General features: G+C 50.3%; 1 protein-coding gene across 1 annotated transcript in view; it reads right to left on the reverse strand.

Annotated features, from left to right (window-relative positions):
• Nucleotides 1-1,510: 1,510 nt before the first annotated feature.
• SH3BP5 (SH3 domain binding protein 5) overlaps nucleotides 1,511-21,468 on the reverse strand; it is a 62,808-nt gene continuing 42,850 nt past the window's right edge. Inside the window, exons 3-9 of the mRNA XM_029940313.1 lie at nucleotides 14,288-14,673; nucleotides 14,012-14,176; nucleotides 8,837-8,967; nucleotides 7,605-7,647; nucleotides 6,704-6,923; nucleotides 3,449-3,709; nucleotides 1,511-2,973 (exon numbers count right to left, since the gene is read on the reverse strand). Of these exons, the coding sequence (XP_029796173.1) occupies nucleotides 2,777-2,973; nucleotides 3,449-3,709; nucleotides 6,704-6,923; nucleotides 7,605-7,647; nucleotides 8,837-8,967; nucleotides 14,012-14,176; nucleotides 14,288-14,623 (1,353 nt within the window). The 5' untranslated portion in view covers nucleotides 14,624-14,673 and the 3' untranslated portion in view covers nucleotides 1,511-2,776. The remainder of the gene's footprint in view (nucleotides 2,974-3,448; nucleotides 3,710-6,703; nucleotides 6,924-7,604; nucleotides 7,648-8,836; nucleotides 8,968-14,011; nucleotides 14,177-14,287; nucleotides 14,674-21,468) is intronic.

A 21,468-nucleotide genomic window follows, 5' to 3' on the forward strand; every position in this document is an offset into this window, starting at 1 on the left:
GCACTTACCTTTGCCATCTGTGTGCCTGGTGTGACGGAGACCAGGGGTGGTGATTGTGTAGGACGACTTTCACTGTGATGGAATCCCGGCTATCTCTTGGTTCAATGGACTCTCTCTTCTTTTTGTGCAACAAGAAACGCATCTAATGACACTTGCTTTTGCCTCCTTTTGAGGATTTCATGGAAACGTGCCTTTTCGTTCAACAGATTCATCGCTCACACTGCTATGGTCCTATTCAAGTGGTGCTTTTCTAAAAAATTTTGCAGTTTCCACGTTTTACATCCTTAATCTCATTTAAAGTGAGGGATTCCTCTTTTTCTATTCCTCAGCAGACAAGCAGCAGACAAAAACTTATAAAATCTTGCAATTTTGGCCACTCACATACCTTGTTCGTACTTCTCGATGACTTCTTCCACCATAATCATCTCCTCCTCCTCACCGCTTTTCTTTCCAACCTTTTCCTACATGGGAGCCATTATATACACTTGCATGGATGTTGACTACAGTATTTATAATCTCTTGTATTTAACGTAACTGGCAATAAGGTAACGAGGAAAGAGTCTATATCTGCAGGAAGCCTGACCTAGAATGAAGCAAAGCATTCCTAAGCTTACTCTTCTATGGAAAAGCAAAGGACTGCCTGTAGGTACTTTGAAGTGACAAAAAATAACACCAGTGCCAGTTGTGGGCACCTCCCAACACTCTGAAAAGTCACTGATTTCTGCCAAACACATGCCTGAGACAGCATCTGAGCATGGAAGACTGTCCCCCACAATCCCACAGAGAGACCCACCACTGGCCCAGTTGTTGTGACATTTGGCATCACATAACTACTACTGCAAGACGTCGCTCATTTATCAAGTTAAAATTAGAAATGTTTGCTCGTCTTGCAGAACATTAACAGAACAACTTACTCACAATCCAAAGTTTTACTGTATATTGTACAGAGTACAAACTGAAATAAGACATGAACCCTGCCTTCAAAAATCTAATAGAGACCTACATATGAACCATATAATACGCCACTGGATTCTAGACTACAGCTCCACACGTGGTGCTACAGACATAGCAGACTAGTGGCTGGACCATCATAGAGAACAGTCTGATCCTTAACTAGATGCACCTTAGAATCACCTGGGGGAGCTTTTGAAAGTTCAATACCCAAGTGTACCCCAAACTAAGAATGCCGATCTCTAGGGTTAAGACCAGGGAGCAGTATTACTTTAAGCTTCCCAGGAGATTCCAGTGTGGCAGAGATGGAGACGCATTCCTTCAACACCCTCACCTTTCTTTTTCCCAAATGCTGTCTCCTTACTGCTCAGCATTAGCAGCAGCCCAGGTAGAATTGTAACTCAAACCTTGGTAATCGAGGCTTCAATTATTAGGTCCCAGGACCTTAACCAGAAATGAGGATGGATGGCCACTGCGTTCCGTGCCCCTCCTTGCAGCAAGCAGGTTGCTTAGAATGGAAGATTTAGGCAACATCAGTTTCTTTGAAGACACAGAAAGAAACATTTTCTGAAGCCATTTTTATTACACTCAAGGAATTAAGACAAGTACAAAATAACCTTGGAATTAGGATACTGGATCAGTCATTAAAAAAGGAGAAAACACTACAGTATGAAGAGATTTACAAATGACTAGAAGAGACAAGCTGTGTCGAAATTCACAGACAACTTGAAATGGATTTGCTTTTTTTTCCTTTAGAAATGCTAAGTTTTCTTAACAAAAAAACGACAAATAAAATACAGTGCTCTAAATATGTGTAACCATGAAAACATTAAAGAAAAGCAGTCTTAACACTTACTACTATTAGCATAACAGACTTCATTGCTTCTATTTAACAGCCTGTGCCAACACATGCCTACTCCCTTTCCTATCTTTAAGGAACAAGTCCCTCTAAGAAATACTAATGCAGCATAACCCTTAAATAATTTATTTTTAAAGTCACAACCTACAGAGAAATTGACACCTTGTCAATCTAGATATAACAATGGCAACCATTCTTCACATGCACCTCTCTTAGGAATTAAGTCCCTTGGCTGGCAGGAAGGATAAGGTTTATGTTAGAGTCTCAAACCCCCTTCTATGGTACGTCCCTGCCACCCTCCATCCCTCCCACCCCCATGCTGGCATTCACCTTTCCCACCCCAGAAAGCGCAGTTCACGGTAACCTTTCTAGAAGATGGTTCTAATGGGTGTCCCAGCATATATGCCCTTTTAAAAGTCCCTTCTGAATACCAGAGGTGGCGGGAAAGGAATTGTGTTCTCTGGTTTTTTTGGTTTTTTTTAAGCTTTCGCTGGGCCAAAAAGGTGTGTTCTGAAGATACGAGTTTTGCTCTTGTGTGTTTTCACTGAGATGCCCTGGGATATAAAGGAGAGACAGTCTCCCATTTTCTCAAAGTGAGGGGAAGAGAAGGGAAGGAGAAGCAGGCTGTTGGCCCCAGGTTGGCTCAGCTTCCCAGCCCCTTTCCTGCCTCTGGTTCTTTCACAGGAACTAGTTATTGCTTCCATACCACCGTCACAGGTAATACTCCACAAAGGCTGTGACCCTGGCCACAGTCCCCTGCAACAATGCCTCTGCTCTGAAAAACAAACCAGCCCAAGAGCTCTTTCCCAGAAGATACTCTTCAGCCCTCAAGGTCACAACTTCATTAGTGCAGTTTAGAGTAAACGCTTAGGATTTGGCATATATTAAATGATTATTGGCACAATGTTCTCCATACAGCTTCAGGTATTAATACTGATGTGCACTTGGGCCAGGGATCTGGATGGGTCAGCCAATCTGCACCACTTTAATGTCAGCAATAATCCCGTCTCTTCCCTTCGAGCACTGGAGGGAGAGCTGCTTCATCCTGTTCTCCAAGGCCTGGCCCTCGCGCACGCTGCTGCTTTGGCTCTTGCTGTTGCTGAGACCGCGATTGTTGTTGGCTTTGTCACTTGTTTTATTCTCCGCCCCTTCGGCCCTGTCTCCTACAGAAGCGCAAAGATCACTGAGTGAGTACTGACAATTCTTAGAGTCGCCTGGGCCCAAGCCAACTCTGCCCTCTGGGATCTCCGGGTGCTGCCCAATCATGCCTGCCACAGAGCGTTCTCCATCTGCCTTTCTTGCTCGAGGCATTTTATGTATTATCTTTACAGATGACTTGTCACACTCATCTGACGGCTGGAAAACAAATCCCCCTAGCCTGCGTTCGTCAGGAGGCCAGCGGCTGTGAGGACAGACACAGCCCAACGTGCGCTCTGCAGCAGCGCTCAGGAGCGGGACCTGAGCCCCAGAACGGCGGCCGGACTCTCGGGGTCCGTCCTGACCGCCTAGTGGCAGCGTCAGAGCCCCCGCACTGCAGCACGGGGGGGGGAGGGGGGGTCCCGCGATGGGCGCAGAGCCGGCCACCGAGGCACCGAGTCGCCCGGCACAAGCACGACTGGCGACGGAGCAGGGACTCACCTCGTTCTACCTCGCATTCCGGGGAGGAGGCCCCACTGCATTCGCTGCGCGGGCCCAGCACCGGGAACATCAGCCCGAACTCTGACAGAGACACGGGGCTGGGCAGGTCCAGGCTGCCGGGCCTCACGGCCGCGGGGAACTGGTCCGGCACCTCCGACGGGCTCGCCGGTCCCGAGCTAAAGCTGGACACGGACTGGGTTTCCGAGTCGTCCTCGGACACAAAGTTGCTGCAGCTGTCGTCTTCAAAGGCCTCGGAGGCCACTAGGAGGAGAGAGGACACCAGTTACAGGCTCTGCCTGGTAGCAGCCTGGTTCCCTGAACCCTGTCAGCAGGGCCAGCAGGGCCACACGGCAAGGGGCCTGCCGAGTCCCAGCCTCCGCGCGCGGCCTCCCGAGCCTGCGTGACCCGGCTGTAAAACAGCTTGGAGGGAAGCGGCTGGATCCCAGGGACAGCCTGTGTCCTTACGATAACTTTCTAGCTCCCGCCCTGGAAGGCGGTGTCTGCTACCTGAAGACACTGCCCAACAGTGGACGACGGATGCAGCCACAGAGGAGGGCCGTTCCCCTCCCCAGACAGCCACGCAGAGCCTCACGTGCTCGGGAGGGGGGCCGGGGCCTGGGCTCCTTCCCCGCGGGAGAGGCAGGCGCTGCTGGAAGACACAGTCCTGTGTGCAGCGTCTGGTGGGATTTTGTGATCTTCCAGTTAACTTCTTGCATAAGAGACACTCAGAGCCTAACGACTTAGATCACCATCTGCTGCAGAAGGATAAAATTCCTTAACAATGAATGCCCCATGGCTTGTGCCTCACTCATCTTGTGGATCGGAATAACCAAGGCCCAGAGGACAGGTCATTCTTGCGGTGTGAAAGCCACTTCAACCTGTAACTGCTTCCCCCTCAGCCTGCACACAATCCTGCTTATTCGAGCTCTCCTGTTCCACTCTTCTTCCCTCCTCCCTCATCTTGAAAAACAGCCTTGTTGTGTCCCCTAGAGGACTACCGTCAGTGAGAAGTACTACAGTGTTGAGGACAGAAGTCAAGCTGCTATCTGAATTCGAGTCCTGTCTCCACTACTTGCTTCATCCCCTCGGCCAGGTTACTTACCCTCTCTGAGCTTCGTCTTCCTCGCCATATGAAAGGCAGGCTTTTAGAGTACCTCACACATCACTGGCCCTCAAATTTTAGTTTCCTTTACTTTCCTTTGGGCCTGGCACTTAACCATTTGTTGACTGAATTTAAAAACTCCTGAGGAAGGAAACCTTGGGAGAGCACCAAGAGGAATGATTCCATAGACAAGGAAAGAAAGTGTTCTGGAAAAGTTTTCTTAATTAACACAGGGACTAGACCATTTTCTTACACCACACACAAAAATAAACACAAAATGGATTAAAGACCTACATGTGAGACCTGAAACCATAAATATCCTTGAAGAGACCACAGGGACTAAAACATTTGCCATAGCAACATTTTTCTAGATAGGTCTCCTGAGCCAAGGAATATAAAAGCAAAAATAAGCTATTGGGGTTACTTCAAAATTGAAAGCTTCTGCACAAAAAAACAGTCAGCAGGGGCACCTGGGTGGCTCAGTCGGTTAAGCCTCCGGCTTCGGCTCAGGTCAGATCTCACGTTCGTGGGTTCGAGCCCCGCGTCAGGCTCTGTGCTGACCGCTAGCTCAGAGCCTGGAGCCTGCTTCCGGTTCTGTGTCTCCCTCTCTCTCTGACCATCCCCCTCTCATACTCTGTCTCTCTCTGTATCAAAAATAAATAAAATATTTAAAAAAAAATCAACAAAGCTAAATGGCAACCTACTGAATGGGGGAAGATTCTTGCAAATAACATTTGATAAAGGGTTAATATCCAAAAATGAAGAACTGATATAATTCAACACCCAAAAAACAAATAATTCAAGTGAAAAATGGGCAGAAGACCTGAACAGACATTTCTCCAAAAACATAGAGATGGCCAATAGACACATGAAAAGATGCTGAGTGTCACTCAACATCAGGGAAACGCTAATCAAAAGCACAATGAAATATCACCTCACACATCTCAGAAGGGCTAAAACAAACTCAAGAAACAAGTGTTGGCAAGGAGGAGAAAAAGTGCGCTGCTGGTGGAAACATAAACTGGCGCAGCCACTGGAGAAGAGTATGGAGGTTCCTTAAAAGGTTAAAAATAGAACCACCCTATGACCCGGCAATCATACTACCATTTACCCAAAGGACACAAAATACTGATGTGAACACACACACGCACCCTGGTGTTTACAGCATTAGCAACAACAGCCGAATTATAGAAGGGGCCCAAGTGTCCATGGACTGATGAATGGATAAAGAAGATGTGCTGTGTATACACACACACACACACACACACACACACACACACACACACACACAGGAATATTATTCGGCCGTCAAAAATGGAAATCCTGCCATTTCCAACAACATGGATGGAGATCAAGAATATAATGCTAACAAAATAAGTCAGAGACAAACACCATATGATTTTAGTCATATATGGAATTTAGGAAACAAAACAAATAAGCAAAGGGAAAAAAAAAGAAGACAAACCAAGGAACAGACTTAACTATAGAGAACTGATGTTACCAGAGGGGAAGTGGGCAGAGATATGGGGATTAAAGAGTACATTTATCATGATGAAACAAAGTAAAATGATAAAAATAAAAAAGTAGGGGGCACAGCAAACTTCTGTATCAATTTCCCAAGGAGTGCCCCTGTGACTAAAAGGTCTCCACAGTTAGACACCAGTGACAGCCACCATTTTCAGACTGCTTACTGGTGCCAGCATTATTTCATTTAATCCTAACCTCCCCTCCACATAGTGGATAGCAGATACTCATAGTCCCCATTTTACAGGTAAAGAAACAGATATAGTTAAGCCCTTGCCCAAATCATGTACTCTGGGGAAGCCAGGATTTGAATCAAATCTGACTGCACAGTCCCTATTGTTAGGCAACTTCTCTTTCCTGCAGTACTTCTCAGAGCCCTGAATGCTCCAGTACATACTCTGAATGTCTGGGGTGAACGTGTAGCATCTTCTGAACGTATGCACCACAGAATCCTGACTTTGAGGAACATTCAGTAGCGTCCTGATGAACACAGTGTTCCAAGACGGGGGAAGCCACTAGAAACCGCGCTCAGGCATGCCCAACTCTCAGGCCCTTCCGCGCGAGATGACCCTGGAAGCAGACCACGCAGGCGGCGTCATCGCCCAGGTGCACACGAGCCCACAACTCACCGGAAACGGCATCTGGCTCAGGCTTGCTCCCCGACAGGTCCTCCACAGACGTGCTGCTGCCCTCGGCCCCCACACCGCAGCCCCGCGGCCCCATGGCGCTGGAGCGCCGCCGCTCGTGGATCTCGTCCGAGATCATCTCCAGGTTCTTCAGGGCCGTCTTGTACTCGCCTTTTGCCAGAGCCAGTTTGGCCTGCAGGTCGTCCACGGTCTTCTTCAGTTGCTGGTCAGGAGAACAGGAGGCTCAGTGAGTGGAGGCAACCCCTACTGGCCATGGGGATCAAGGTCAACATTCAAGCACAGTCTCTGCCCAGCACTCCACTGACTTTCTTAAGACATGACTGCCGAGCTGACTTTCTCTTATCCAGCTCTCCACACACGGGCCCCAGGTCCCATGCAGGTGACAAACTCCGGCTAATAACCAGAAGCTGCCACTGGGAGGATAACCACATCAGAGCAACAACAGTGGGTGTCAAACACACATTCCAGCCCTTGTACTGTGGTTCTCAAACTTGAGCTTGACTCTGAATCCCCTGGCGGCCTTTTTAAAACTCCTCTGGGCTGGGGTCCACCTGCAGTTTCAAATTCAGTAGATCTGGGGGGGGCTCAGGAATTCGCACCCCCCAGGGGATGCAGACTCCACTGGTCCGAGGAGCCACTGAGAGCCACCACCCACTCACGATACAGAAAGTGGCTGAACAGCAGACTCTGAGAACTTCAGAGACCACTGAAGACCCAACGCAGTCCATTTCAAGGACTGAGCACTCGATCAAGAATGTGTCTCTGCCCACTCTCCTCTTAGGGCAAATGTGCCATTTGAAAGCCCCCTACCACAAAAAGTGGCACGTCGAGTGCAGAAAACTCCCGTCAACAGCAAAGCCAGAGAAGGCCACACCACACGTACCTCAAGCTGCACATAGTACTTTGCCTTGAGTTCAAAATAAGGCCTGTGGAAGACACAAAGGACAACCGTAAGCATGACCAAATACAACAGCCACAGCACACAGCACAGGGGGGGTGAGAGGCATCCGCCATAGCTGGCGGGCCACCATCCTGCAGACCCTGACGAGGCCATCAGACGAAGAGGACGCACCCTGCTCTAGAGCCAGGTGGGGACACATGCCCATCAGAGCTGCTGGGCTCACCCGGGCCGAGCTGACCCGAGGCCCTGCGGAACCCACACTCGTTAACGCTCATCCTGGGGCCCCTGTACCCTGGCTCACACTCCCTCTCCAGGAGGCTGTGCGGGGCCACACGGGGTGCGCCCAGCAGCTGAGGCAGCCCAGATCCCTTCTCTAAGGTTTGCTCCCTCGAGAACGAAGACTAGATGGGGCTGGAGAGGGGACTCCTCAACACACACCTCCTCCGCTGAGGTCACTCGCGGAATGGAGAAGCGCCATCCCTCCCTCACTGAAACAATGGCATGACAGACTGCTCCTCCCGGATTCTGTCCAGGAGCAGAGGTACCAGATGGTCTGCAGACCTGGCCAGGTCACTGGCAAGAGAGGACAAATGCCAACATTCTACTAGTCCCCTCTCTGGGTCAAAAGACCCTGGCTCTTTTTAGAATTTTGATGTCTAAGGATTAAGAGTAGACAGAGCTTTTATCTCAGGCTGTTCACCTGATACAAAATGCTTTTGCCTGGAGGCCCAGCAACCATGAATGAAGCAGGGGGCATGTCCCCAAGGTCATTACTATATAAAAATGTATAGAAGGAGCAGTGAAAACGTTTGCAAAAACCCCCATCAAAACCAGTCTTGTGTCATTTACCAGCTCTTGGTCCACACCGCTCATCCCAGTATGCCAACAGGTCAGATGAAGGACAGGGATGGTCCACACTGGCCGCCACAGAGCCAAGGACACAATCAGGGTTTCCCAAAGGCCAGCCCCAAGCCCCAGCCAAGGAGCCACGCATCAGTTTGCTTTTGAAATTGCTTTTTCTTTGTCTCCCAGGTCGGTCGTGCCTGGAGCAGCATGTCCTGCCTCTGGGGGCCACCTAGAACTTGGGGGGGCAGACAGAGCCTTGGGCAGGAGGCTCTGATAAAGTGGGTCCCTGAGAAGGTGGCACACGAAAGGTGGAGATGTCTGAGGACGAAATCACACACAGCCCCGGGCACCCACACGGCCAGACTCACTTGGACTTGTTGATGGCTCTCTTGAGCTTCTTCTCCAGCTGCCGCATGCGGCCCATGGCGGCGTTGTACCTGGCCGCGGTCTCCTTGTGCACCAGCTCACTCCTCGTCTTGGTCTGCTCCGCCTCCATGACCTTCAAACGACAGCAGATGTCAGCCGACCCAGACAATCCCCGTTGGAGTATTACTGATATCATTTTTTAAAATATTCCTTGAGGGATTTAGTGGACAGACTAAAGTCTAAATAGAAGAGGATCACTTTTCTCTACTAATCTGTTTTGGAAAGGTCTTCTCAGGTGAGATGAAACAGCCAAACCAGCTGTGACAATGACTGGGAAAGACAACAAGGAAAAACAAAGAGCAGAGAAAAATGAAACATTCTATGACTCAATTGATGTCCACTTCCTCTTGCTCCGACCTCCTGGCACTAAGTAGCCCCCATGGGCTCCTGGGCTCCTGCCTCGGGACAGGGGCTGATGGGCTTGTAAGTGGGCCAACAGCGCCAGCAGGGGTGTCGAGGAATGGGGACACCAAGCACAACCAGGCACGACCCCCTCAGAAGAGCAAGGCGAGCATGATCTCAGCGTGTTGGCCCTTTCCCAGATATCCTGCACTAGCCAATGGACACCAATAATCCAGGACCCAGAAGGGTCAAACTTTACATTTCAAAAACTAGTATCAAGTCATTCATATCATATTTTGAGGTTCACAGACATTCGTGACCAGTAGACCAGTCAGCATCCTGGCAGAAAATTCTGGAGGGAACATTTTGTTGAGCCTGTTGATAAAAATGAGTTTTAAAAGCCAACAATCAGGGACTGTCAATGGCCAAAAACAAGGTGGCTGAAAGGCACATCCCCTAACACATGGAAATCAGAACAGCCTGCCTGGAGGAGAGAGAGGAAGGAAACAAAAGGCAGCTGAGGCCCCGTGCCCAGCTCACCTTCTGCTTCCAGCCTCCGGAGCCCACACACGTGCTCTACAGTCACCAGGAGGGGGCGCCCGGCAGGCTCAGTCAGTTAACTGACTGACTTTGGCTCAGGTCATGATCTTGCAGTTTGTGAGGTCGAGCCCCACATCAGGCTCTGTGCTGACAGCTCAGAGCCTGGAACCTGCGTCAGACTCTGTGTCTCCCTCTCTCTCTGCCCCTCCCCTGCTTGCACTCTCTCTCAAAAACAAATAAACATTAAAAAATTAAAGATAAATAAAGTCAACTGGAGGCAGGGGCGAGGACAGGCTACAGCTCCACACTTGTTTTTACCCGAAGAGCATCAGAGAGGAGCCCAGAGGGCCCTCGGATCACGGGTCCGCTCCCTCGGACCTCAGGGGGACAATTTCAGGGAGGCACCACCATGCCTTTAACTTGAGGCAGCTGATGCCCTTCCATCCCCTCCCATCAACAGCCAGTCAGCCCTGAGAGTTTGTTTGTACACTTACTTACAAGGATTTTAGGGGTGCCTGGGTAGCTCAGTCGGTTAAGTGCCTGAGTCTTGATTTCAGTTCGGGTCATGACCTCACAGTTCATGAGTTCGAACCCTGCACTGGCTGCTGACGTGCGGAGACTGCTTGGAATTCTCTCTCTCCGCCCCCCTCTGCCATTACCCTGCTCATGCTCACTCACTCTCTAAAACTAAACTAAAAAAAGAAAAGTTTTTTTAAAGTATCAGAAAAAATCATGAAAGACTCAAATGAGCATAAAAAAACCGACTGGGTGTCCTGCCTAGTGTGCCTTTCCAGGTTACCTTGGGCTTTCACGGTGTTGGAGCTATCTTATAACCCTGTACATTGTAGACACTGATAGTCATACAAAGATGAATTATGAAGATGAATTATGTCCCAGTGGAGATGGATCTGATTATTGATTGCCCTGTAAATATTGACCAATTTTGCCTGTTTGTAAATTCATTTCAGCATTCCTGATGCGTTTTTAATTCTCCTTTAAAATAACTGTAACATCTCATTAGTGTCCTCCTTAATCAGAGAGTTCAAGAAAATTCTGAACACTTCGCATTTATCAGTTATGCTTTTCTTTTTAAAAAATACACAAATCTTAACAGAGGCTGCAATGCTTGCGATACTTGTAAACAACAGAATTAAAACCACGTCAAAGAAGGAAAGTAGGAACCGAGCAGGGCGGGCAGGGGTGACATGCTTCCTAAAATGCCTTCTCAACCAAGCCCCAGCGGCTAGAAACCCCTTTCCCTCTGCTTCCAACACCGAAGATGTCACCACTTTGAAGCAAAGTGCACAAAAACCATCCCGCACTTGGCCGTTCAGGGAAACAGCAGTGGCGCTTCAGCCTTGTCTTAAATGGCAAGCACTAAGGATTCATCAGTGTGACCTTCAAGAAAACCCAAACCCCAAGTTTATCAGGCAGATGAAGCCTCGTGCTGGTGGAGGACCGTTCCATTACAACCGGATGTGACACAGGACTCCCCTTCGAGGAATGGGTGAGAGCATTTTAAAGAGCCCGATTCACAAAAGCTGGGATTTGTGGCTACAGAACGGGAAGAATCCCCACAAGAAGCAGGACCCGTACCAGCAGCACGCGGGCCCTAGTCTGCAAAAAGCAGCCAAGTCTGTCCGAAATGAAACACTCAGGAAGCCCCACGCACTTGGCCACATTGCCGGTGAAGACTGAGGTGGCGGCGAGTTACTGTCCCCTGCCTCACCCCTACCACGTACCAGGCCATGTCTGCACCCCCACAGACACACAACCCCCAGCTCTTGGAAGAGACAACCCCCAACCCCGAACTCCTCTTTCCACCTCCAGGGAGAAATCACCACGCTAGGGACCTTGGCTGCGTGGGAAGCGAGGAGCACTCCCATGGAGGCCCAGCATCAGGCACGAGAGGTCTGCAGGGGTGGGGAAAGGGAGCGCAGGGTAGCGCTGGGCAGGGGCTCTGCTAGGAAGGCCGAAGCCTCAGGGAACACGGGTGGGCCACAGAAGAAAGCAACAACTAAGTCCCTGCTTTGGCGAAGTGCTAAATCCAGAGAAAGAGCCATAGCCAGGCCGGAGGTAAGGGTCTGCAACCCCCACCCCCCATCAAATTCCGCGTGCCCCCTTCCAGGCTAAGTTTCTCAGTAACGCAGGGCCATGGCTGGGGAAGCCTCCGCCAACAGTTCTGTCTCTGGCTGGTTTCAGTCTCGAACTTTCCTTCTCCCTCAGAAGTTCAAACCTGCACAACTGTGAAGGAATCCAGGGACGGTAACAGCAGCTCCAGGGACATCCTGGCCTGTGACCCAGAGCACCTGCTAATCTGCAGGGTGATCCCCACCGCCTAGAAACCTCCAGTGGCCTCAGGGAGGACACACGTCAGCCGACCCTCCCCTCAGGAGCCCATGTGACCTCACTGCCTCCTTATACAGTCCCACAAGTTACGCACTGCACAACCCCAAGAAGCATTGTTCTCAAAGATGACGGCATGAAGGTGCTCCCAGGAGATGTGCGACAAAGAGGTCCTGCGGACACTGAACCAGCCACTGCCCCTCCGTGCTAGGGTACAGGGACTCACATTTTTTTTTTAAAGCGTAAACATGTTTTGTTCCTTTTTTAATTTTTTTAATGTTTTGATTATTTTTGAGAGGAGAGTGTGCGAGCAGGGGAGGGTCAGAGAGAGAGGGAGACACAGAATCTGAAGCAGGCTCCAGGCTCTGAACTGTCAGCACAGCGCCCAACGTGGGGCTCGAAGCCAAGAACCATGAGATCATGACCTGAGCCGAAGCCGGATCTGAGCCTCAACAGACTGAGCCTCCCAGGAGCCCTGTTTTGTTCCTTTTTAAAGAACAGATACATAGTTTCTGAAATGATTTCTTAAGGCCTATTTAGATCTCCAGTTGAGGTGAAGGGAGGGCGCAAAAGCTAATTTCTTGGAAGGAACTACTACCCCCGCTTTTTTTTCTCGTGTGTTTTTTTTTTTTTTAAGAGAGAGAGAGAGAGAGAGAGAGAGAGGAAGAGTGAGAACGAGCCAGGGAGGGGCAGAGAGAAAGGGAGACACAGAATCCGAAGCAGGCTCCAGGCTCTGAGCTGGCTGTCAGCACAGACCCAACTCAGGGCTCAAACTCACAAACCGTGAGATCATGACCTGAGCCGAAATCAGAGGCTTAACTGACTGAGCCAGCCAGGCGCCCCCACTCTCTCTTCTCTTTGTTTTGGTCCTTTCCACAGCTGTCAGACTGTGGCTTGTCAATTTTCAAAGACTGCCAACTTCTACTTTGGTTTTCCACGGGCTGACCCAGAAAAGCGAGTTCAGCCTGTTTGGCTCTCTGAGCATCGTGTCCACGAGGGGGCAGGAGGCCCAAAGCCACACAAAGCCGGGCCAGGCATCTCGGGCTCCAGGAGAGGTGGTACAGGGTCAATGCAGATTTGACCCCAAGTCATTTATTTGTGTCAGGCTTTTATTTAGGGAAGCACAAGGCCATTTTTACTTATCAGACCCCCTAAGACTTGAAGTGCCTTGGCCTTACCTCCTGCCGTTTCCAGCCCCACAGGTGGCAAGACCACCGGCTCTGGTCTCATCTACCACGGCCCCCACCCTCCTGCCAACATCTCTTTCTCGGTCTTTCTCGCTCGCGCGCGCTCGCTCTCTCTCTCTCTCTCTCTCTCTCTCTCTCTCTCACACACACACACACACACACACACACACACACACACACACACACCCACACCCCCCCCCAGGCCCCACTCATCAAGGTTTTCCACCCTGGATTCTAAATTCGACCATTCCCCCGGAACTTAGTGGAAACAGACTCTGGAATAAAACCTGGTCCCTCTGGGAAGGCCAATCCACAGTCAAGTCCTTCAGAGATGATCTGAACCAAACTCAAGTGACACAGGGAAGGAACAGCTGTACCCATTATGGAGACTGTCACTCTGAGTGTGGCTTAGTACCAGGCTAGCAGAGACCCCTGTGACTCTCAAGAGTGTTTTTAGGCACCAAACCCCTGCTGGGGGGAGCAGGGCACACGGAGCTCGTCAGAACCGGGTGAGGGGGTGGTCTGGATGGCACAGACGAGGAGAAGTGTCAAGGATGCTCCCACATGCCACCCACGAAGGGGAGGCACCGATGCTGATGCCCGCACACAGACACAGACACCTGCAGACATGGACGCATGCGCACACACCAGGCACACCCACCCACCCCCACACACACAGGCGCACATGGCTGTGACTCATACCCTCTGAGTGGCGTGATTCAGCATCTCCTGCCAGGCTGAGTCGAACTGCCGCTTGTCATCCTCCAGCAGCCGCTGTTCAGCCAGGGAGATGGTTTCCTTGGCGGCCCGGAGCACCTCTGTGGCCCTCTGGAAGTCCTGTGTGGCTTTCTGAGCTTCCAGCTGAGCCTGGGCAAGAAAGAACCCTCATGAGGCCTCAGGAAATGGCAGGGGCTCCCTCTGGCCCGTCACACCCTCCAAAACGTGAGCCTTGTGAGGGCTGGGGGCTGCCCTGCCCACCTCTGCCTTTCCATGTGGGGACGAGCCTGGCACCTGCAGGGCCTCGTAAATGCTGCATGAGGGGACAGGCACCAGGTAGAGGAGCCGACGATCTTCACAGTCCAGCATCCAAGAGACCAGATACGCCTGCCAGCTCCTTATCAGTTGGAGGTGGCAGGCCACCCCCTCACAAGACAGGTGTGGCAGCTGTGGCCTCACACAGCAGCTCTCACTTGCTAAAGATGCCGAGGTGGACAGAGCGGCTCCCAGCACCGTCCCTGTCCAGATCCGCAGCTCCCTGCCAGCAGGTGAGAAGCAGAGGGGCCCCGGGGATGGCGGCCCAATGGCTTCATTCATTCTGCAGGTGCTGACTGTGGCTCTCAGAGACCCGGCCAGGTCACACGAAGCTGGAGAGAAGCAGAGACGTGGCCCCAGTCCCATGTCCCACTAAGTGCTGTCACTCTGCCACACGGGCCCTCCCCCAGGTCACACTCGCCAACAGTGATGGGTGAAGGGAAGGACTGAAGTGTCCTAACCCAGGCCCTGCTTCCAAGGAACATCAAGTGGGAGAAGGCACAGAAATTGCAGCAGACCCCATGTTAGGCCACCACTGGCCGCAGGCGGCTGTCGAGTATCTGAAAGGTCCTTAAACCACACTGAGTACAAACAGCCCCAAATTTTATTTTAAAGGTACTTGTCTGCAGTATTTTGTTAAGTTTATTTACTTATTCTGAGAAAAACAGTGAGCAGAGGAGGGGCGGAAAGAGACGGAGAAGAATCCCAAGCAGGCTCCACACTGTCCCCAGAATCTGACGCACGCTCCAACTCCCAAACTGCGAGATCACAACTTGAGCAGAAACCAAGAGTCAGATGCTTAATCAACTGAGCTACCCAGGCACCCCTAAAGCACCCCAAATTTCAAAGACTTAATACAAAAAAAAAAAAGAATTGTTAGCCATCTCAATTTTCAGAATGATTACATGATGAAATGATAGTATTTTGGATACAATTGGTTAAATACAGTATCTTAACTTATAGCACCTGTCTTTGGACTTTTTCTAAAATGAAACTAGCCAAAATTTTAAAATTGCACAGTTGGCTCACTTTCTATGTCTTTTGGACAGTAAACACGTCTCCCCCGAGAGTGGCCCACGAGATTGCATCAGGAACCAGCAACAAACCCTCCGGCCACCGCTCTGCATTTCCCAGCAGAGCACAAGCAAGCCGCGGCCACATGCTGGCCCAACACGGCATCCTACCCACCCACCCTTGGTTAACCAGATCAGTTACATAAGCCCTGGGGACCTCCATGGGGCAGCCCCTGGGGTGCAGGAGGAGGGGAACAACCATCCCAGAGTGAGTCTCACATGACTTAGAAGAAGTCACCAGGAACCACAAGACAAAGATAAGGTTAAGGGGAACAAAACAGACTTGGAACATCACCAGCCCCCAAGGCAAGGAACAGTTGTGTGACCCCATGGGCGCCCCTCTCCACCCTTCAGCAAACAGTGGACACGCGCTGTGCACCGCACCCAACCCCACCTTCTGCGAGGACAGTCTGGTTGGGGAACAGAATAGGCGTGGAGTGGACATCTAGAATCTGCCCTACAGAGCTGCGCCCCAGAGCGCTGCAGGAGGGAGAGAGAGGCGGGCGGTACCAGGGCATGAAGTAGACATTACTTCTGGGAGTGGGAATCCAGGGCTCCTTCTGAAAAGAGGATGATCCTGAACTGAGGACTGAAGGACAAGATGACCTGAAAAATTCAGGTGTGGTGGGGGGCCAGGAGGAAGGAGCCTCATGAGACAGTATCTGCAGGAGACCTTGAGAAAGATGAGGATCAAAATGTCAAAATGTAACAGCACGTGTTTCTAGAGTAATGTATGGAACCGCTGAGTCTGAAACTAACATAGCACTGTGTTAACTACACCAGAATTAAAATTAAAATATGTATCTTGCTACCAAAAAAAACGCAGGGCCACCTGAGTGGCTCAGTCGGTTGGGCGTCTGACTCTTGGTTTCGGCTCAAGTCATGATCTCCGGGGTTTGTGTGATAGGACCCTGTGTTGGGCTCTGCACTGTTAGTGCAGAGCCTGCTTGGGAGTCTCTCTCCGCCTCTCTCTGCCCCTCCCTCCACCACTCACATGTATCCTCTCTCAAAATACATAACTTAAAAAAAAAAAAGTTTCAAAAGGAATCAAGAGTGTGGGCCTAAGTGAAAGCCTAGCCAATGCTTCAACCAGTAGCCCAGGGGCCTGCCTGCATGGACCACTGTGTGGCCCCGGGCCACACGCCCACACAGACGTACCTCGGCTACAGAGACAAGGGGCCTGGCCCCTTCCTGACAAGGAAGATGTTGGGGGAGCAGGGTGTTCGCTGTAAGATGCAACAGAGGAAAATTTTAAATATCTTCATGACTCAGGGACATGAGTTACTAGGGACTTTCATGGAAACAGCTCTCTGGAAAGAATTTTAAAAGGCTGCTTATGAATGAATTTGGTAGTGATCTTCATTAGACTCTGGCCTGGGGCCAGCTGTGACTGTGAAGCACTCATATGTATGGTCCACTGTGTCATCAACGGGGGGCGGTGGGGGGGGGGCGGGAAGCGCGTGAGTGAAGGGGTCGACCACGGCTGGGCTCCCTGGACAAGGCAGAGGCTGCGTGGGACTTCCACCCCAGCCCACAGCCTACATTTGGTCTCAGGAAGGAACAGGGGTGTCTGGACACTTACACAGTTGCAACAAAGGTTCAGGGTAGGAGGAAGTTTACAGACCATCCAGTTCAAGACCTTCATTTTCATTTTTCAGAAGACAACCCCGAAACGCAGGATGACTTGCTGAATGTCACAGAGTTGTTTAGTGTCTGGCCGGAGCCAGGAAACCAGAGCCTCTGCCCCCTAAACAGGGCTGCTTCTGCTCCACCAAGCAGTGCCGGCCAAGGTGTAGAATTCTGGCAAGGACGCAATCATTGGACAACTGGACAGTCTACCTGTAACGATTCAGAGCAAAAAGAGCTGCTCGGGGGCCAAAGATGGGATGGAAATTCAAACCGTTATGTCGGATGACTGCCTCCCACTTGTGGCTCATGCAGGTGTCATAACACACCAGCCAGGCAGCTAGGGAAACTGGAAAGATGAAGGAGGAGTCTTGTCACATGGCTTCCCAAAGCCATACTCCAGCTGGGGATGGCTCCAAGTTGCAGAGAAAGCCCCCAAGACGAGACCAATCTTGTACCTGACTCCTAGCAAATCCCTAAGGGTGGATACTGATGGTTACAGGACAATAATCACAGCAGTTACTGTTTGGGCATTTATCCTGAGTCAGACAACGTATGAAAGGGGCCTCATTTCAATCTCATTGGATTACACAATGAGGTCAGTCCAGTGATGATAACTACTTTATAAAAGAGACCAAGGCTCAGAAAGGTTAACAGAATTGTTCCAAATCACACAGTTACCAAGGGTGAGGTCAAGGTTCAAACCCTGAGCCTTCATTCTAGACTTCTATTAAATGCCATCTGCTGGGGCTACAACTCCTCACAAAGAGGTCAAGCTAAGGTCAGTCTTACTCCTTCCCTCTAATCAAAGCCACACTGGCCACTGCTACACAGATCCAAGAAGGTGGGGGGGTTACAGGAAGAAAACAGTCAAGCACCAAGGAGAGCACGCTACCCCCCCCCCGAACCCCCACTGAGAGTGCGGGCCAGGGACAGGCTGCTGCTGTCAGAGCAGAGCGTTCACAGCGGGGTCTGGAAGCTGATGCTGAATGCCGAGTGCAACTCCTCCTACAGCCCACCGCTTCCTGATCTGCTCTTGGGACCGACTTGGGTCCCACTCACAGGGGAGGGAGGAGGATGGAAGAGACACAGGGAAGCCTGGAGCAGTCAGAATTTCTCCCATTCCATTCCAGGTCCAGGCCCTCCTAGAAGTGGGAAGTTACAGAGCAATAAGGTTTCCAGAAACCCCTAGATACTTGGGCATGAAATGGAAGTGGGGGGCGACCCCACTTCCTTCTAAAGAGGGTGAGAAAGACATCAGCCTTGGGGGGGTAAGCAGAGGCTGCCCAAGAATGAGGTCAGCAACGACCCTTCAGCAGACATGCAGCCACGGGTCACTGAGGAAAGGGAGGTCCGGCGTCCCCCACGGGGGTCAGGGCACGGTCGCTGCCCTGAGCAACCACCAGCAGGAAACCCTCTGTCCTGGACTTTTTTTTTTTAACTTGATACAATTTTGTCCTTGCCTCTTTATAGTGAAATGTTGTACGTGCTGCTGGAAAGAACCCATCTTCCAGCTAGAAGCTCATGAAGAAAAGTCCCAGATTCCTCTCCAGGCCACCTGAGGAAATCAAAACGTTTGAAAGCAAGATCAAAAACGATGCTGGGCTCCGGGAGGGAGGCACGTCCGGGATGAACATCAAAGGGGACAACAGAGCGCAGCATCCGTTCTCAGTTTGATTCAAGCTCTAGTTTTTGCGTGTGTTCTGAGCAATTCTACTCCTCAGCAGCTGACAGACAGTCTGACTCTTTCCATTCTGAAAGTTTCCTCTCCTTTCACTCCCCTGTCAACCTTCTGGGGTGGGGGGGGGCACTGCGTCTGGGTGGCTCAGTCCATTAAGCATCTAACTCTTGATTTCAGCTCAGGTCATGTTCTCACAGTTCGCCGGTTCCATCTGTCAGGACAGAGCCCGCTTGGGATTTTCTCTCTTGCCCCTACCCTGCTTGCTTGCGAGAGCCCAAGCTAGCTCTCAAAATAAACTTTGAAAAACAAAAACAAAAACTTCTACCTGAGCAAAAATTTCCATCTGGCCAGAGATGGGTGCCTGCCATTTTGACGAGGCCGCTCTATGAGGATGCTTTGGATACAAACGTGTTAATCAGAACTATCCCAGAGGAAGACACATTTTCATTTGAAAGCATTTTCTAGAGGAAATTCCATTAAGCTCATTTAGGCCCTTGATCATTTTTCATTTTCTTTAGTCAAAGTTATTTGTATTAGGATCAGTTCTTCCCTATTTCAAATCAGTAGGTTCGATCCACTGAGCAGTTTCATCCATATCAACCTTTACTGAATGCTGCTTGTGCTTCATCAGTTCTACCCTGTTCAGCCGTCCTGGGTCGGTTTTGTGTACGTCTAAGAATTGGTGGAGCATATGGGACAGCAATTCTCACTCCATCCCAACATGTACATCCTGAGCCATTATCAATTAACAGTACATTGCCTAAAACGGGATATAGTAAATGATACAGATTCTACGTTAAGTAAAAGGTCCATGGTGTGTATCCATGAAAACCCTGAGGAGAGCATGCGCAGAGATACAACACAGGGCCTGACGCTGTTTCAGAGGACAGGACACAAAGCTCTTTACAGATCTCGGTGTCAAAGGAGCCTCAGGGGATCAGAAAAATCAAGGTCAAATAGTTTTGCTCTATCCTGGGGTTAAAGATGAGCTGTTTAAAAATCACAATTAAAAGGCTATTACCTGCTTCAAAATAATGCAGGTAGAGGTAAGAAGGGAGAGTAGGGGGGGTGGGGTCGGGGAGGGGTAAGAGGAGGGGAGATGGGCCATGACTTAGTCACTGTGGAAACTGGATGAAGAATATATGGGGCTCTATTACACTATTTGTATACTTTCTATTTATTTGAAATACTCTGTAATAAAAAGTAAAAAAAAAAAAAAAAACACATCATTTGCAATTACCCACTTAGGGTTTTCTAGAACTGCACTAATACAGGAAGCATCAGGCCACATGTGGCTATTTGCATTTACATTAATTACAATGAAAGAAATTCAAATATCAGTTTCTCAGATGCCCTAGGCACTTCTCAAGTGCTCCACGGCCACAAGTGGCTAGTGGCTGCCATACCAGACAGTGCGGGTGCAGAACATTCCAGCATCTCAAAATATCCTACTGGACAGTGCTGGCCTGGATACTTTGCAACAAAGAAATGAAGGGTGATGATTAAAGATCTCGGCGATCATCCGTAATCTTGAATCTGTTATGTTCATTAAAATGGCATCTGCATTCCTGCTTTAGATTATAAATAATCATACATTAAAAAACCCATAATATGGGTTACCTGTGTGGCTCAGTCCGTAAGTTTCCAACTTCAGCTCAGATCATGATCTCGCGGTTCATGGGTTCAAGCTCCACATTAGGCTCTGTGCTGACAGCTCAGAGCCTGGAGCCTGCTTCAGATTCTGTGTCTTCCTCTCTCTCTCTTTTTCAAACATTATAAATATTTTTTTAAACCTATAATAAAGGAACCTGGAGGATAAAATGTGGCAAGACCTTGGATATGGGGAAGGCCTCGCCACCCGATAGGGTGCAGTGACCTAGTTTCTGGCTGGACGATCCTCTACTCCCAGAAGTCACCCAGGGCCTCACACTGACCAGAGGTGGGTCTAACCCAAGGGTTTCAGTTGGGGGCTTTGGGGAGGTTCCTCCCGGATTGAGTCCACCTTGTCTTCTGTGCTGGGCATCAGTCCGCAACTCACGTCTGGACGCAAGCATATGCATCCAAATCAGACCGAAGGGCTTCCTGGTGCACTCATGAGCCACTTGTCCCTCTGCTTTAGGGTGGCACCACTGTCACCCTCCTGAGTCTCCCTGGTTCAGCGAAAAGCTTCTGGCAAAAGGAAGGCACAGGCCTTGTACTTCCCCAGGACACCAGGGGCTACTCCGTCCAATTCAGCATGTCAGAGCCACTTGGCCAGCGGAGGAGCCACGTGGCTGGTCGGCCCTCACCCCCTCTGCCCCCGAAGGCATAGTGATCTCTATGGCAGATCTGCACAGAGCTGCCGGCATTTCCAGGGACTTCCCTCCAGGGAGATAGTCCCTCCAACAGCATGGGGACAAATGGGCCCCCCTTGCAACTCTCCAACCCCCAGGGACCCCAGCTCTTAACAGACCACAGCAGCAACAAAAGAAACCCTCCAAAGCCCTGCACAGAGCTGGAGCTGATTGAACAGGACGGTTGGGCCACTGTGAGGCAGCACACCATGTCCAAAGAACTGGAAGTGATAGGGCCATTTCCTAGCACTGACAATGGTCATTGTCTTGCGTCTGCAACCTTGAACAAGTCATCAGACTTCTCAGACTGTAATGCCAAGGCTTCTGTTAACTCCCAGGGAGCCGTGTTCTTAGTACTGAGGCTACATAATTACAGCAGGACGCGCGAGGTCATTCTAGAATGCAGTGTCCGGC

The sequence above is a fragment of the Suricata suricatta genome, chromosome 5 (assembly GCF_006229205.1).
Source record: "Suricata suricatta isolate VVHF042 chromosome 5, meerkat_22Aug2017_6uvM2_HiC, whole genome shotgun sequence".
In the NCBI taxonomy this organism is placed as follows: domain Eukaryota; kingdom Metazoa; phylum Chordata; class Mammalia; order Carnivora; family Herpestidae; genus Suricata; species Suricata suricatta.